The sequence below is a fragment of the Sarcophilus harrisii genome, chromosome 2 (genome assembly GCF_902635505.1).
Source record: "Sarcophilus harrisii chromosome 2, mSarHar1.11, whole genome shotgun sequence".
NCBI classification, from domain to species: domain Eukaryota; kingdom Metazoa; phylum Chordata; class Mammalia; order Dasyuromorphia; family Dasyuridae; genus Sarcophilus; species Sarcophilus harrisii.
In genome coordinates this window covers 643,373,803-643,390,466 of record NC_045427.1, presented here as the reverse complement: position 1 = coordinate 643,390,466, position 16,664 = coordinate 643,373,803, and the positions used below count along the sequence as shown (strand labels likewise).

At 40.2% G+C, this 16,664-nt stretch overlaps 1 protein-coding gene across 2 annotated transcripts in view; it reads left to right on the top strand.

The window, feature by feature from the left end:
* Positions 1-16,664, top strand: part of PHYHIPL (phytanoyl-CoA 2-hydroxylase interacting protein like) — an 83,739-nt gene that overhangs the window by 19,954 nt on the left and 47,121 nt on the right. Inside the window, exon 1 of one of the 2 annotated variants that reach the window (XM_031956953.1) lies at positions 1,175-1,457. The exons of the other annotated variant lie outside the window; for it this stretch is intronic. Coding sequence (XP_031812813.1) covers positions 1,349-1,457 — 109 coding nt within the window. The 5' untranslated portion in view covers positions 1,175-1,348. Of the gene's footprint in view, positions 1-1,174; positions 1,458-16,664 lie in introns of those variants that run through there. 2 annotated transcript variants of the gene reach the window in all.

Sequence of the window (16,664 nt, the reverse complement as noted above, 5' to 3'; positions counted from 1 at the left end):
ATAGGGAGAGACAGAGACACAGAGAGAGACAGAGACATAGGGAGACAGAGACACAGAGAGAAAGTGAGAGAAACAGAAACAGAGAAACAGACAGCGGTACAGAAAGACAGAGAGAGACAGAGACACAGAGAGAAAGTGAGAGAAACAGAAACAGAGAAATAGACAGCGGTACAGAGAGACAAAGTGAGAGACAGAGAGAGACAGAGACACAGGGAGAGACAGAGAGACAGAAAGTGAGAGAGACAAAGTGCGAGCAGAGACAGAGAAAGAGAGACGGAGAGAGAGCAGAGACAGAGAGGGAGAGAGAAAGACAGAGACAGACACACAGAGAGACAGGGACAGAGAAAGAGGGGAAGAGAAAGGAAGAGAGGGAGAGAAAGACAGACAGAGACAGATACTGAGAGAGGGAGAGAGACAGAGTCAGAGAGACACAAAGAAAGAGAGACAGGAAAAGAGACAGAGAAAGACACAGAGACAGAGCGATGGGGACGGAGACAGAGGAGAGTCGGGGACACAGAGACTCGGAGACACCCGGAGCGGACAGCTATAGGGCCAGACAGATGCCGGTGGAAAGATAATTACAGACAGCAGCGATGGCTGGGCAGGCAGACAGACAGACAGAGAGACGCCGGCACACAGATGCCTCGGCACGGTCATCCCCGCAGACACGCCCCCGACACAGCAGGGGCGCAGAACATCGGCCGGCTGAGGGCAGACGCTGCCCGGTCAGGGTAGCGCAGCGCCCCGCGCCGAGCCTGGCCCCTAGGGGACGCTCTTTCATCCCCGCAGCTGGGGGGGGGGGGGTTGCGGGAGGAGGGGGTTGCCGGAGGAGGGGGAGGGGAGTGCTCCTCCTCCTCCACCGCCCACCCCGGGCTGTGCACGCGGGTGGCCGTTTCCTTCCCCACCCCACCCACCCCTCTCCCAGCCCCTTCCCGAGCCCGCGCCGAGGAGCCCCGGCGCAGCTCCCGCGGCCGTTGGCACGAGCGCAGGCGGAAGCACGGGCCCGAGCTGCCTGAAGGGCCGGCGGGCGCGCGCGAGAGTTCGGGAGGGCCCGCGTGCGGGGCGCCCTCCCGTGGGCGTCAGGCCGGCCCGGTCTCTCTCTCCCCGCCCCCACCCCTCGGGCGCGCGCGCCCTCGCGCCCCCTGCCGCTGCGCCCCCGCCTCTCCGCGCACGCGCGCCCGCTCCCTGCCCGGCTCCTCCGCCTCAGTCGGTGTCAGACGCTCACACGGCCGGAGCTGCGGGAGCCGCGTCGGGCCCCGACGCCGGGGGAGAGCCGAGAGGAGCTCAGCGGAGCCGGGGGCGGAGGGAGGGAGAAGGCTGACAGATAGTAGGGAGCCGGAGCCGGACCATGGACGCGCCGCCGCGCCTCGACCCTGCCCTGGGCAGCCCGGCCAGCCCGTGCGAGGACGTGATCAAGAACCTGAGCCTGGAGGCCATCCAGCTGTGCGAGCGCGACGGTGGGTCCGGGGAGCAGGGGCTGCTGGGGAGGAGAGGCGCCGAGGGAGGGGGGCGGGGGGGCCACGGCCGGGGCCCGGGAGGGGCGCAGCGGGGAAGTCACCGAGCGGGGCCTGTACGGACCGGGGGGCTGAGGGGCGCAGCGGGAAGTCACCGAGCGGGGCTCTGTACGGACCTGCGGGGGCCCGGGAGGGGCGCAGCGGGGAAGTCACCGAGCGGGGGGGGGGGCTCTGTACGGACTGGGGGCCCGGAGGGGCGCAGCGGGAAGTCACCTGAGCCGGGGGGCTCTGTACGGACCGGGGGCCCTGGGAGGGCGCAGCGGGAAGTCACCGAGCGGGGCTCTACGGACCGGGGGCCCGGAGGGGCGCAGGGGGGCCTAAGCGGAGAGCCTGGGGAGGGGCTCAGGGAGGGGCGCAGCGGGGGGGCCGAGGAGCGGCGCGGTGGGTCGGTGAGAGAAGGGTGCAGACATGGGCGCTGAGGGCCGGAGGCCTCCCCGCGGGCTGTCAGCTGCGGACCCCGACCCACGGAGCCGGGGAGCGGCCCCCGGGAGCGGGGCGGGGAAGGTCCCGGGGGTCAGCGCGCTGGGGAGGCCGTTGGAGGGGCAACAAATGCGGGGACTCGAGGTGAGGCACCCGAGGGGCAAGGAAAGGGTCGAGCCGGAACCCGTGGGGGTTCTTTGCGGCTCCCTGGGGCTGGAGCCCCGAGCCCCCCAGGCTGGCCCGCGGACACCCTCATACCCTCGCCCCCTCGGAGAACAAAAGGAAGCCGAGCTCGCCCCCTTCTCGGGCACCCTCCGCGCCAGAGGCAGACACCTGCCCCTGCCCGGCCGTGTGACCTTGGGCAAGTCACTTGGCCTTCCCCGGAGCCTCGGGTTGCGCGTGTGCCTGGGCTTGGGCGCCGTGCCCCGCTGCCCCGGGCTGCTGCTGACTGCGGCACGCGGGAGGGCTCGGCCTGGAGGGTCCGGAGCCCAGCCGCCCGGGAGCCCCCCTGCCTCTGCACAAACTTACCCTTTGTCTGCGGAAGAGTTTCAACCGTAGAGCCCACCCACCGCCCCCATTCCCAGCCCCGGGTCCGGGTGGAAGAGCCCACCCACCGCCCCCATTCCCAGCCCCGGGTCCGGGTGGAAGAGCCCACCCACCGCCCCCATTCCCAGCCCCGGGTCCGGGTGGAAGAGCCCACCCACCGCTCCCATTCCCAGCCCCGGGTCCCGGTGGAAGAGCCCACCCACCGCTCCCAGCGCCGCTCCCCGCGGGCCAGCAGGTTGGACTGCCCGGGCTGCGCGCCTTTCAGCACCACGGACAGACCCAGCTTGCGAGCCCGGGCTGCGAGCGGCGGGCCCAGCGGGAGGGGGTCCGGAGGCCGGGCCGAGGCAGCGCCTTTTGTGAGCCGAGCCTGAGCCCCCCGCTCCCCGCAAAGTTTTGTCTCCGGAAAGGAGCAGGCTGGCACACGGCCACTCTGGCATGGGAGAAGATGGGCTGGGCAGGCGGGGCCGTTTCGCTAATGCGATTCACAACTTGATTTCTTTAAAAATCGTCTGCCTCGGCGGAGCTCCGCGTTTGACTGGGAGAAACGGTTTTTGTGTTCCTGAGAAGATGATGTTGTCAGATACGGATTACATTTAATATTAATTGTGGCTAAATGAACGCTACGTTGAAGAGTTTCTAGTCAGAGCAATGCACAGATCGGAAGAAGTTCATTTTTGATTGCCAGAATTATTTTGATATATGATCCTCAGATTGGTGAGCAGAGGGTTCTTCTGGCCAAGTAATTGAAAGGGTGATACATTGGTTAGACATTTCAATTCAGTAGAGGATTTAGGCAATTTAGGACCTCGTATCGCTGAAAGGAAATAAACAAGATCGTTATTGTTTTTGCAGAGTATTTGCGTTTTAAAGGTGATATTTTATCATATTGAAGCATTTACTTATTGAAACTTTACATTTTCATCTTTTCACTTTTTATTAATAGTACATTATCCATCCTGAATGATTGGATTTATTTCAGACAATGAGGCTTTTTGATTTACTCTGTGCTACTTATAAAATGCTCTTTTTATGCTATCATATCAAAATACACATTTTTTGTTTTGTGCTGTATATATATGTATATACATGTGCATATATATGTTGGTTTGAAAGGAGAAAAATTTTATTTTCACAAAATACAGATTTCATTTATATATACTTTGATCATTTATCAAATGCTTATTGCTATAGCAACTGAAGTGGACAACTCATTATTTCAACTGTCAGCCCATTAATCTCAGCTTGAAAGAAACTGAATTTATTACATTGTTCCATACATTTCAGGGAATATTAGAGAAAGTTATGCTTTGGTTAAATACTCAGATACATAGTACCAAAATATGTCAAAATTATGCTTCCTTTCTTCTGTAATAATAGATGTATTGTTTTGATAATGTGAGTGTGGTTGCTTGCACACACTCTAGACCTCTGTGATTGGACATATCACATAATATTTAATTTTTTTAGGATCATCTCCAAGTAGTACATAGAGTACTAATTGTTGCAGATTTCTATTTGATTCAACGTGGTCTAATGAAGCAATATTCAACTTTATAAAAATAACTTAATTTGCCGGCCCAAAGAGTTGACATGTGTATTTGAAAATTTATTAGAAAAAAAAAATAGCCCATGTAAAAAGTTTATATGAAGATAACTTTCTCTTAAAATCATGCTTTATAAACTAATGCTCAGGAAACTCAATGTACTATGTCATCTCTATTTTTTAAATAATAAAATATAACACACATGACAAAAATGTTTGTTACTTGTTGAAAGTGTCATTTAAAAATCTCATGTTAAACCATAGTTTTTATGCTAGCACATTTTTAATAGGAAGTATTTAAGGGCTTCTACTCTCCAGTTATCTTCACTTCTCCCAATCTCCTAATTCTCCGCCTCTCTCTTTTTTTCCATCTATACATCTATAATTTAGAAAGGACCAGATGACACAAAAAATTATAGCCATCTTTTTGACTGGTTAAATTAACTTGAATATTTTTATAGGTTATATTCAGCAGAACACCTCTAATTTATTTTCCCTTTGCATCTTCACTTTTTTTTTACTTTTTCACTCTATTATGATTCCAACTATTTTACTCCATGAATCTGAACATACTCAGCTACTCACACTGTAAACATAAAGCAGAGATTTCAAAAAAAAATACTCAATAAATTTGAACAAAATATTCAAGAACTAAAGTGCAGTTTAGCTGAAGTGTATGACTTTCTTTGCACTATTTTACTCATAAAGATGTTATACGTTGTTTTTTATATTTTCCATCAACAACAGCCATAGTTATATTATATCATGTGTGCTATCTCTGTTTCTCATGCTATCCTTTTTCTGTATGTCTGTTTCTCTTGTTTACATGCCATTTTCATTGTACACTAGATTATTCTAGGGATTAATAATAGGATACAATGGTTATCCTTTTTAATATTTTCCCAATGTCTTTTATATTCTGTAAGATAAGGATATTGAATCCAGGAAGTGCCATGCCTGAATACTTCTTTGAGCAAAGGGGTTATTTTATCTATCATTATTTTGGATCAGTTCTAAAATCAATATGTTTCTAATGTAATAGATTTTTTTAGTCCTATGCATCTTTGTTCCTAATATAAAACCATCCCTTACCTAAGTCTTTCTGACAATTTTATAAACCAAAAGTTCTTTACCTTTGTGTATGTCATGGATTTTGGGGCAGTCTGTTGAAGCCTATAGACCCAGTATCAAAAAAGAAGTTTTTAAATGCATAAAACAAAATAATATGATTACAAAGAAAATAAATTATATTGAAACATGGTCAAGATATTTATAAATTCCCAGATCCCATCTTAAGAATACCTGGCCTTAGTAGACTTCTCTCTGGTAGGAAGTTACCACAAGGGCTACTAATAAGTCTCTTACATCTGTTCATTTAGGGGGATATACCTGTTTACCCATATCTGCTAAAGGCAGAGGTTTCTACAGACATAAAATATGTTTTTTCAGATTATGTACATGATAGATTTTAATTGTGTTCCTTTGAACAAAGATAAAGATAATCCATATCTGGAGGCATCAATAAAGTGGAACCTACCTACTTCTAACTCATTCCTCCTTACTTTAGACATTTACTACCCAATGGTGGGACAGATATCCATCTATATTTTCTTAATCCTTTTATCATATATGTACACATGTATCTTTCATTCCAGAAACAAAACAATTTTATCTGTTTTTTGTAAAAACTTGAATCCAAGGTCTTTATTTTTTTATTTTTAAACGAGTTAGAAAGAAAACACAAAATTAATTTTTTAACGTATAGCATTGGAAAATTATGTGCTATCTCCCCTACACCTCACTTTCCAGGTGGTGTTAATTCTTCAATCAGGACATTTTTGTTTGCCTACATCTACTTCATCCTAAGAGTAAAAGCTTAAGATGCTAGTCAGCAAAGAACATATTTTAAATGAATTATGTAATCCAAGTTAATATTTTTTTTCTGTCTGTTCCCAACAAGGTGTTTGTGATGTTGATAGAAATTTTAAAAAATGATATCCTAGCCTTTACACATAAAAAGAATGGGTAGCCTTTTAGTAAGCATTGTAATTCCCCACATTGTAGGGGGTCCCTATTCTATGGTGATTTATAGGTAAATGATTTGGTATAGATTAACCAAATTTGAAAATCTAAAAGAACATAAAAATAACATGATGCTATTAAATGCAGCACTATATTATTATAGCTTCATTCATGAGGATAAAATGAGATAAATTATGCAAAATGCATTGCAAATCATATGAATATTAGCTATTATCATTACCTTTTCTGAGCCAGTGAACTAATTGTAGTAGTTCTACCTGTTAGAAGTTATCTCTATTAAAAGAATAGGATGACAGACCAAAGATGATTGACACTAAACTTGGAAAATTCATTTTCATATCTTGAGGTGAACTAGTCCTCTTGTATTGCCATTGATTGAATTGTCTTGTTGCTTTTCATTCCTGCTACCTATCATTATTAGTTTAGATAAATTACTTTTATCATTTCATTTCAATATCCTTACATGATTAAGTGGATCAGTAGATCTTTTAATAAGAGAAAGAACAGTATCTTCAAAGACATTTGATTTTTTTCTTAAATCTTTTATTTTAATATGCTATTAAATATAAGTAGCATGGAATAGAGAATAGAAGTTATTCAAAGTAAGAATAATCTGAGTTCAAATCCAGTCTTGGCACATAATGATGTTGAGAACTAGAACAAATTATTTAACCTTCCTGAGCACACACCCCTACCCCCCACACCTCAGCAACCCTCTAAGACAATCAGTTGCAGAATGACTTGCCTAACTGCTTTGGCAAAGGAAATTTATTGGGAGACAGGTTCATACCCCTCCTTCCCACTTCTCTCTAATACCCTCTAGCCTTAACTGACAAGATCATTGTCAATTTTATTCCTAAATGCTGTTTTCAGTTTCCATTTGAACAAATGTAATATTTTAAGTTGTTTGATATATTTTATTAAACACATTATTTTCTACCTAGATTTTTAATAACTTTTGAGTTCATTGTAAACTTCTTTTAGCCCTACTTTACAATTGTATTTATATTTTACCGAGTTGCTCGTTAGTAGCTCATTTGTCCTCTGAAATCATTTTTTGTCTCTGTTATGTATAAAACTGCATTGAGTTTTCATTGATTGGTGGGGGGGGGGAAATCCCGTCAACAATGTGAGATAGTTATAAAGCAATTTATGTTCTTAGTAGGAGTTAGTGGGTTTTTTGAAGGTAGACCAGAAAGCTATTTGAAGAAAACTCACATCAAAGTAGATGTAACTTGGCTCCCTCCAGTGGTAGGAATGATTCATATCATTATTAACAAGACTGGCAGTGTGAATGTGCTTTGTAGTTAGGCTGAAGCCTCCCTTTTTGCAAAATATCTAGGAAACCAACATAAATTTTACATCCAAGGCACCTGGATTTATTTTTAGTAATATTTTCCCTTAGCATAAATCAAGTTTCTCTCTTTTTAGATTATATGCAGTATAGCTATTTGACCTTTTATACACACATCAAGTAACTATAATGCATAGTCTAAAAGGAGAAAGACTAGTTTATGTTATGTATGTATGGATAGACAGAGATAGTGCGATTGATCCTAATATAGATTTATCTGGTCCTTACCAGCACTGATTGTCCTCTATCAATAGTTTTTAACACCAATTTATAGTTTGATTTTCTTTCAAATTGTCCTTGTAAAACTTTTTTTCTATTCAATGTTTTTATTTTACATTTTGGAATTCTCTTCCTATTTTATGCTTATTTTCCCTTTCTGCTGATTTTTTAATAAAAAGGCTTTCTTTGTTCTCTGTTGATTATCTATGTTTCTTTTTTCAAGCTATGTACATTACCCTTTAGCTATAGGAAATCTTTTAAGATTACTACTTGTTATCTGAAGGATTTATTGAACACATGTTGAGTTGCAATGTTGCTAAAGGATATGAAAGGGATCAGTGTACTTCATTAAGTATAGTTGAGAACACAGTACATATTCACATGTAAGTATAGATACATATAAAAAATGATTTTATAGAACAAGAAATAAATCCTGAAAAATACTATTCAGAAGTACTGAAAAGGCCTAAAAAAGTAAATATCTATTCAAATAGCTTCAGTTGTGGAATTCTGACTAAAAGAAATGAATTTTAAGTGGATTTTGAAAGTAGTGAGGGGCATGGTCTAGGGGAGACGTGGAAAGTAAGAAAGGAGGCTAAGATTTTAGGCAGAAGAATTTAGGGGAGGGGGTGGGGGGTAAGAGGTGAAAAATTGGAACAAGAGGTTTGGCAATTGTTAATGCTGTAAAGTTACCCATGTATATATCCTGTAAATAAAAGGCTATTAAATTAAAAAAAAAAAGATTTTAGGCAGAAGAAATGAGTTGTGCTAATACAGAGGTTCTTATCTTGGGATTCATGATCAGATTTCAAGGGCTCCATGAATTTGGAAAGAAAAAAGTTATATGTTTATTTTCACTAACCTCTAACTGAAAATTAGCATTTTTTTTTATTTTAATTGAGTGCTAATAACACCCATGAGACATGAGTGTTCTTTTGCCTCCTTGAAATAGAGGCAAAATGAGCATGCAGTATGTGGGAAATGGCAAGCAGATTAGCTGATCTGGAGTAAGGAAAGTCCAGAAAGTGATATTTGTTAGGTCATGGAACTTGCGGACAAAAAGATCATGGAATGTAAAAAATTCTAAAGTGGTAAATGTATAGTCACTTTTTAAAATGGAGTTTGTATGTAAATGGGGCAGTTAGGTGACCTCAGTTCAAGAAGACCTGAGTTCAAATATGGTCTCAGACACTTATCAGCTGTGTGACCCTGGTCAAGTCACTTAACCCCATTCATCTTTCTTTCTTCATTTGTAAAATGAGCTGGAGAAGGAAATGGCAAACCAACCCGGTGTCTTTGTCAAGACCCCAAATAGGGGTCTTCTTGGCAAGAAGAGTTAGACAGGATGGAAACTACTGCATAATAATACTGTATAAATAATAACTCATCTTTTGTATAAATTTAAGGTTTACAAAATACTTTTCCCATGACAACTATTCAAGGCAGATAGTTTTGTTTTTTCCATGGTACAGAAGAGAAAATTCAGGTTAAGAGATTATAATTGGCCCATAATCAAAAATAACAAATAAATAAACCATAAACTCTCGAGTTGTAAAGGACCTAGTTAATGATCAAGTTCAACTTGTATCTGAACAAGAAACTCTTCTTTAACATACCCTACAAGTGAGGCTCCAGCTTTTGCTGGAAGTGAGAAGTGGAGGTTGGCTCACTCATTCAAAGCAGCTTGATTCACTTTTTAATAGTTTGCATTATATAACTGTAGATAATATAAAATATTTGGGAGTCTGTCTGCCAAGACAAAGCCAGGAACTATACAAGTACAATTGCAAAATACTTTCCACATAAATGAAGTTAGATTTAAACAATTGGAAGTATATCAAGTGCTCATCATGGGTAGGCTGAGCTAATATAATAAAAATGACAATTTTATCTAAATTAATCTACTTATTCAGTGACATACCAATCAACCCGCCAAAAATTACTTTATAGAGCTAGAAAAAATAATAATAAAATTCATCTGGAAGAACAAAAGGTTAAGAATTTCAGAGAAATTAATGAAAAAAAGAATAGTTCTCATGGTAGCAAGTTTTTATTTACCTCAAACATAACTTTGCTTCCTTGTAACTTCTATCCAATACAAAAGCTCTTCTCTGGAAGGCCAAGCAGAACAAATCTGTTCTCTTGTGGTAGTGGTGGTGGCATTTGTCCTTTGTTCTTGAAGAGCACCATGACCTCAGGGAGGAGATGCCATGACATGTGGGTGAATAGGATCTAAGTGAAGGAAGGCTGTGTAAGGTCACTTGCCTCACTGTCCCCTCCAGAGCCATATAAGTCCAGGGGTTAGATATAAATAAAGAGCACTGGAGATGACCCTGGGTGCAATGGGAGACTGTGGCCTTTTAAAGCTAAGGTCCTCAACAGGTATCAGTTTGACTAGGGCCACATCCATTCTGTGATTAGGCAATTGAGGCAAAGAATCTCCTCTTTCACCTAGTCCAAAAAATCTAAATGAATGAATACATGAATGAATGAATGAATGAATATGGGAGGGGAGGACCCTTGGGTTTCTGGCCAAAGCAGAAATGATTGCTGTTTACTTTCAATCTGAGTCCATCAGGACCCAAACAATGACTACATTGGTGGATAATTAGAATCAGATTGGTTTGGGTTTAAGGCCTGGTCCTTCAAATACTTAAAGAAATTATAGAACATTTCTCCCTGTTGCCACCTGTCTTGTCTTCTCTGAGATAAACATCCTAATTTCTTCAGATGATGAATATGTAACATAAACTTAAGCCCCTTATCTTCCTGCTTGCCATCCTCTGGACATCCTCCATATTATCAATATCCTTCCTACAGTGTGGTGCCTATGTTGGCCCTATATTTGTATCTTCCACTCCTCTCCACTTATTTGATAATCCTGGCCTTCTTGCTCTTCTTCTCTTATATATAAAACACTCCATTTCCTGACTGACCCCATGCATTTCCACTGATTGTCCTTCATGCCTGGAATTCTCTCCCTTCTCATACCTATATCCTGGCTTCTCTAATGTCCTTCAGGTTGCAGCTAAATTATCATTTTCTAATCTTTTTCTAAAAGTCTTTTCTAATCCTCCTTAATATCATTGCCTTTCCTCTGATTCTCTCCAATTTATACTGTAAATAATTGTTTGTACATAGTCATTAGCATTTTATCTTCCCTGTTATTAGACGGTAAGCTCCTTCAGAACAAGAATTTTTGTTTTTTGTCTTTATTTGTATTCATAGAACCTAACACAGAGCATGATACATTAATATATATTTAATAAATTGTTATTGTCTTCACTTGTTGACTAAACAAACTTAACAAGTATCTGAGGTGGGATTTGAGTATCAAGATTATCTGGCTATTCAGTCAGAATGTACAAAAGTCAATGATCATTCCACTATAATATGGGGTTTCTGTAAAATGTTTTAGGCAGATTCTTTTGATAGATCTGCACTTTGTGGCTTGGGATAACTAGATGATAAAATTAGGAAAATTAGAATCGATTCTGTTTGAATGATGAATTGCAACTATAGGAAAAAAGAAGGGGATGGAATGAAAGCAGCCTCTCCAGAGGGGGGGGAAAATGGTGATGGATTGGCCATTTTATTCAAAGGAAAGAGAAGAATCAAAAAATAAATAAAAATTTTCATCCTTTGGGAATGAGAAAGATGATGACAGTGATGGGAATGAGGAAACCAGGAAACAGCAGTTATTTAAAAGTAAGACCATAATGGACCCAGATTTTGACATATTTAGAATTCAAGTTGGATGCCCTGTAAACTGCCATCTTCATTCTTTGAATCCATCTCTGTTCATAAATATGGATATGTACCAAATTTCTATCTTTGTCCCTTTCCTCTTTTCTCTCTATTTTTCATCTCCTATGGCTTCAATTATAATCTCTATGCAGATGACTTTGAAATCTCTCCATATAATCTTCATTCTTCCATGAGCCCCACTTCCACCATTTCCACTACCTGATCTCTTCTAGAGACATATACTATAGGAATCCTAATGCAGCATATCCAAAACTGAACCCAACATCCCTGTAAAACCTGCCTCATCTGGCAGCTTCTCATTTCTGCTCATTCCTGATCTCATCAATTTATCATTCTCTCAAAATTGTAGAGTCTGGGTTGCCAGGAATCTCAGTGAATATCTATTCTAACTGATATTTAAATAATAGATTCAATAAACACATTTAACAAATAATTGTTATGTGCTGACTTTGTACAAAGTGTCCTAGGCGCTGGCGATAACAAAAGTAGAAAACACAAACAGCCGGTCCTTTCTGAGCTTTCATTTGAATGGGGAAACACAGGTCATGCACATTTAAGTCTGATACAAGGGAATTTGAATAGAGGGAAAAAATCAACTGTTTGGATGAAGGGAAGACTTTTTGAAGGCGATGGGCATCTGTGCTCAGTCTTGAGAGAAAATAAAGATGCTGAAATTTGAAAATGGTGGAGTAATTTCAAAGCATTTGGGGAGAAGCACAGATTGAAGATAGAGGGGCTAAGTTCAGGGCAAAGTTAGTAGTGTGGTATAGAGTTCTTGCTCTGGAGGCAAAGGACTTAAGTTCAAATGACCTAGTGGGTAGATGCTCTAAAGTCACAAATAGCTAAGTTCAAATCAGCCTCAGATACATATTAGCTGTGTGACCCTGGGCAAGTCACTTAACTCTGCCTCAGTTTCCTTATCTGTAAAGTGAGCTGGAGAAGGAAATGACAAACCACTTCAGTATCTCTGTCAAGAAAACCCCAATTGAGATGATATCTAGAAAAAATTAAGGGGTAAGAGAGGAATGCATTAGGAGGAAGAAAAAGGGAGAATTTGAATAGAGTAAATTATCTCACATAAAATAGGCAAGAAAAGGTTGTAGGGGGAGGTAAGGGAGAGTGAGAGAATGTTCCTCTCATCAGAATTGACTCAAAGTGAGAATAACATACACATTCAAATGGGCATAGAAATCTATCTTACATATAGGAAAATAGAAGAGGAAGGGGATAAGAGAAGTAGGAGGGAGGGAATATAGAAGAAAGCAATAGAAGCAAAACATTTTTGAGGAAGGACAGTGAAAGGAGACAGAATAGAAAGAATTGGGGAAATAGAATGAAGGGAAATACAGTTAGCAATAACTGTAGAAAAAATTGAAATATAATTCTCTGATAAAGGCCTCATTTCTCAAACATATAGAGACCTGAGTCAAATTTATAAAAATAAGAACCTTTCTCCAACTGATAAATGATTATGTTCTTAGCTATGCCCAGAAAAAGAACTCTGGGAGATGACTAAAAACCATTACATTGAATTCCCAATCCCTATATTTATGCCCACCTGCATTTTTGATTTCCTTCACAAGCTAATTGTACAATATTTCAGAGTCTGATTCTTTTTCTACAGCAAAATAACGTTTTGGTTGTATACTTATTGTGTATCTAATTTATATTTTAATATATTTAACATCTACTGGTCATCCTGCCATCTGGGGGAGGGTGGGGGGGGGGTAAGAGGTGAAAAATTGGAACAAGAGGTTTGGCAATTTGTTAATGCTGTAAAGTTACCCATGTATATATCCTGTAAATAAAAGGCTATTAAATAAAAAAAAATAAATTAATAAAAATAAAAAAAACAAAAATGATTAAGTTCTAACTCAACTTCTGTCTTCTACAAAAAGTCCTTCCTGATCACCTGAATTCTAGTGCTTTCCTTCTGTAGATTTATCTCTGACTTATCCTTTTATATATCATGTTTGTGCATTATGTTTGCATATTGTTTCCCGTTTTAGATTCTGAGCTACTTGAGAATAAGGATGTGGTTTTTTTCTCCAGCATTTAACACAATGCCTCCAATTTTATATGTGCTTAATAATAAATAAATATTGGTAGATTGACTGAATTAGTTACATTCACAATGAATGAAAAAAATGTTTTGTGCTTAAGAAATTTAGACTATATTGGAAGGATATAATATGTCAATAAATTAGTGTATACTTGAAAATTTCAAAAAGAAATTATCCTCAGAATCATAGAGTCTCCTGGAGAGATAAAACATGTAAAAACAGGTTAAGGTGTTTATGATAATTTGAGGAGTAAAACCCTAAAAATTAAAGGAAACAATGATAAGATTCCCACAGGAAATGGTATGTGAAATCTATCTGTCTCTCCCTCCCTATCTATCTGTATCTGTATATCTCTATCTCTCTATCTATCTATAAGTATATATATGAATGAAGCTAAGATATAGAAAACATGAGGAAAGATATTCTAGCAATAGGAAATAGTTTATACAAAGTCATGGAGGTAGAAGATGGAATACCAGGTTTGAAGGATGTCAAGGAGGCCTGTTTGCTTCAAATATAGTTTGTGAATATACTAATAATTCAGTAAGCCTGAAAAGATAAGTTCAAGCCAGCTTATGAAGGATTTTAAATGTCAAATGAAGGAAGTTGTCTTTTTATGGATTCAATTGAGAGCCAGAAAGCTTCCTAAAGTTAGTGACATGGTCAAACTTGTGATATTGGATGGTTAGCCTGGCCTCTGTGGGTAGATGGATGGGAGATAGAAGGGTCAGAAAGCCCACAATCCATTTTGGAAGCTTTTATGAATTCTCATGCTGAGTTAAGGTGATGAAAGTGTCAGGAGAGATGAGAGATTAGATGAGGAAGCATCAGGAAGGAGAACTGACAAAACTTGGTAAATTTCTAGATATATAGAGTGAAGGAAATCAAAATGTAATAATGACACTGAGTTTACAGATCTGGACTGGAAGCATCAGGTCATCCTCAAAAGAAGTAGAAAATGCGTCAGTTTAGAGGGTAAACCGATATTGTAAGGTCTCTTTTGGAAATGTCGTTGCTATCTATTTGTAGGATGTTGGTAGGAAATGATGTTAGAGCATTTTGTTGCTATAAAACAGGCAGATGAGGATATGGGATGTCAGCGTAGAAGAGAACATAAGACTGGATATGTAACTCGGAATCATATGTACAACAGTGAAAATAACCTGTGGGACCTGATAAAATTGTGAAAATAAAGAATGCAGAGGGAGAAAAGGAGACTTAAAAAGAACCTTGAGGAAAACTGGTTTTTAGGGGGACAGAAAATGGTTAATAATTCAGCAAAGTACAGCAAAAATAGAGTGAATAAATAAGCAGGAGGAGAACTAGGTGAGATCAAAGCCATGAAATCCAGAAAGAAGAGAATACTTAGAAGATGGGGTGCTGATTAGGGTGAGATATTGCAAAAATGTCAAGAAATATGAGGAATCAAAAAAGGTCATCATACTAAACTGATAAGTCATTGGTGAACTTAGAGAGAGCAGTTTCTTTTGATTGATGAGGTAGGAAGCCATATTAGAAAGAGTTGGAAAATAAGAACTTAGAAGAAGAAGAGAGAAAGCTTTTCCAGAAATCTGACTTTAAAGGGAGGATTGCTCAATCAATCAATAAGTAATCATTTAGGGTTCTTTCTATATGCCAGGCACACTGCCTACAGAATAAATGGAAAATAACTTGCTATAGGAGTTGGGAACAGGAAAGTTCTCCCACAGAAGATAGGATTTGAGGTGTCTTGAAGGAAGTTAAGATGTCTAAGAAGTGTGGATAAACAGAGAACATGAAGGAGCAAAGGCCCATGGAGAAGGGAGATGGAGTATTGTTTGTTAGAAATGTCATTTCCCAATATAGCTGAATTTTAGACTGCAAGGAGGGGAGTAAAAGACACTAGAAGTAGGCAGAGGCTAGGACTTGTAGAAATTTTGCTTAATACTGTCATGCATAATTCTTTTCTTCAATATGGATCAAAAACCATCCCCAAATTCTCACGTGATGTGACCATTTGCCCATTTTTTTTCCATAAATACTTTAAGGATGTTTCATCAACATGTCTTCATCTAGACTTCTCAACATTGCATGTGTACCTGTAAAATACACAGATTGTTCATTGGATTTCCCTTGCTTTGACTACAGGACAAGCCTATTTCCTTTTCTCCTTATACTTCTTTCTGATGATGTCCTTTATACTTCTTCTCCTGACCAACTCTTCATTGTTTAAGTGTTGCATCCAAAGAAATAAGGGGAAGGGAATATGGTAAAGTGAGGTATGTGTAGTGTTTTGGGGGAAGAAGATGTCTTATAGTCAAAGCAAGGGAAATCCAATGGATGGGCAAATGCTCACATCACATGAGAATTTTTGGATGATTTTTGATCCATTTTGATGGAAAAAATTACACATGACAATATTAAGCAAAAAATTGTTGTGAGCATCAAAAGAGATAATAGTTTTAAAGCAATGAATACAATCCCTAGCTAAGTACTATATAAATATTATAGACCCTCTTCAAATAAATGAGGAGCTCAATGACTCCTCAACTGCTCCCTTTTCCTACTTCCCACCTGTCTTTTAACAACTGCTAGATGTAGAAACTTTAAACTTGATGGACGAATATACATATATTAAGTGAGCACTTCTTACTTTAGTTATCCCTATAATCAAGGTGATTTAAAGGTGATATTGTTCACTGCCTTTGGTAGAGATAATATGATTTTTATGATAGATGATTCTTTGAAATAATATTTTCTGTGATGTTTGTTCTCCCATAACACCCAAGGTCCTGTTTTTTCCTAGGTCAAGCAAAAATAAAGAATTTGAGGAAACAAAATGGACACCCTAGTCTAGCTGGTGTGCAGCTGTCAGAGATGGGTGGTCATTTCCAATTGGGGTAGTATATTAGATAAGCCTATGAGGCAAAATCAAGGTCAAAAGGACAGTGCGTTTTCTATATTTCTTCTGGCAAGCATATTAAATGTATAATTTTCAATGTTATTGTGTGAAGGATCCATATAAATTTTCACCTCAGCAATATATATAAAATAAACTAGCTACTGGAATTCAGAACAATGGGGAAATAATAGTACTAAGACTAAGGAAAGACAAACACTTCAGCAAGTTTAGTTTGAGGATTTTTTCACTGCATACAGTTATATACTGCCAGAGGCTTTATTTAACCTTGAAACTATTTATTTTAACATGTTTA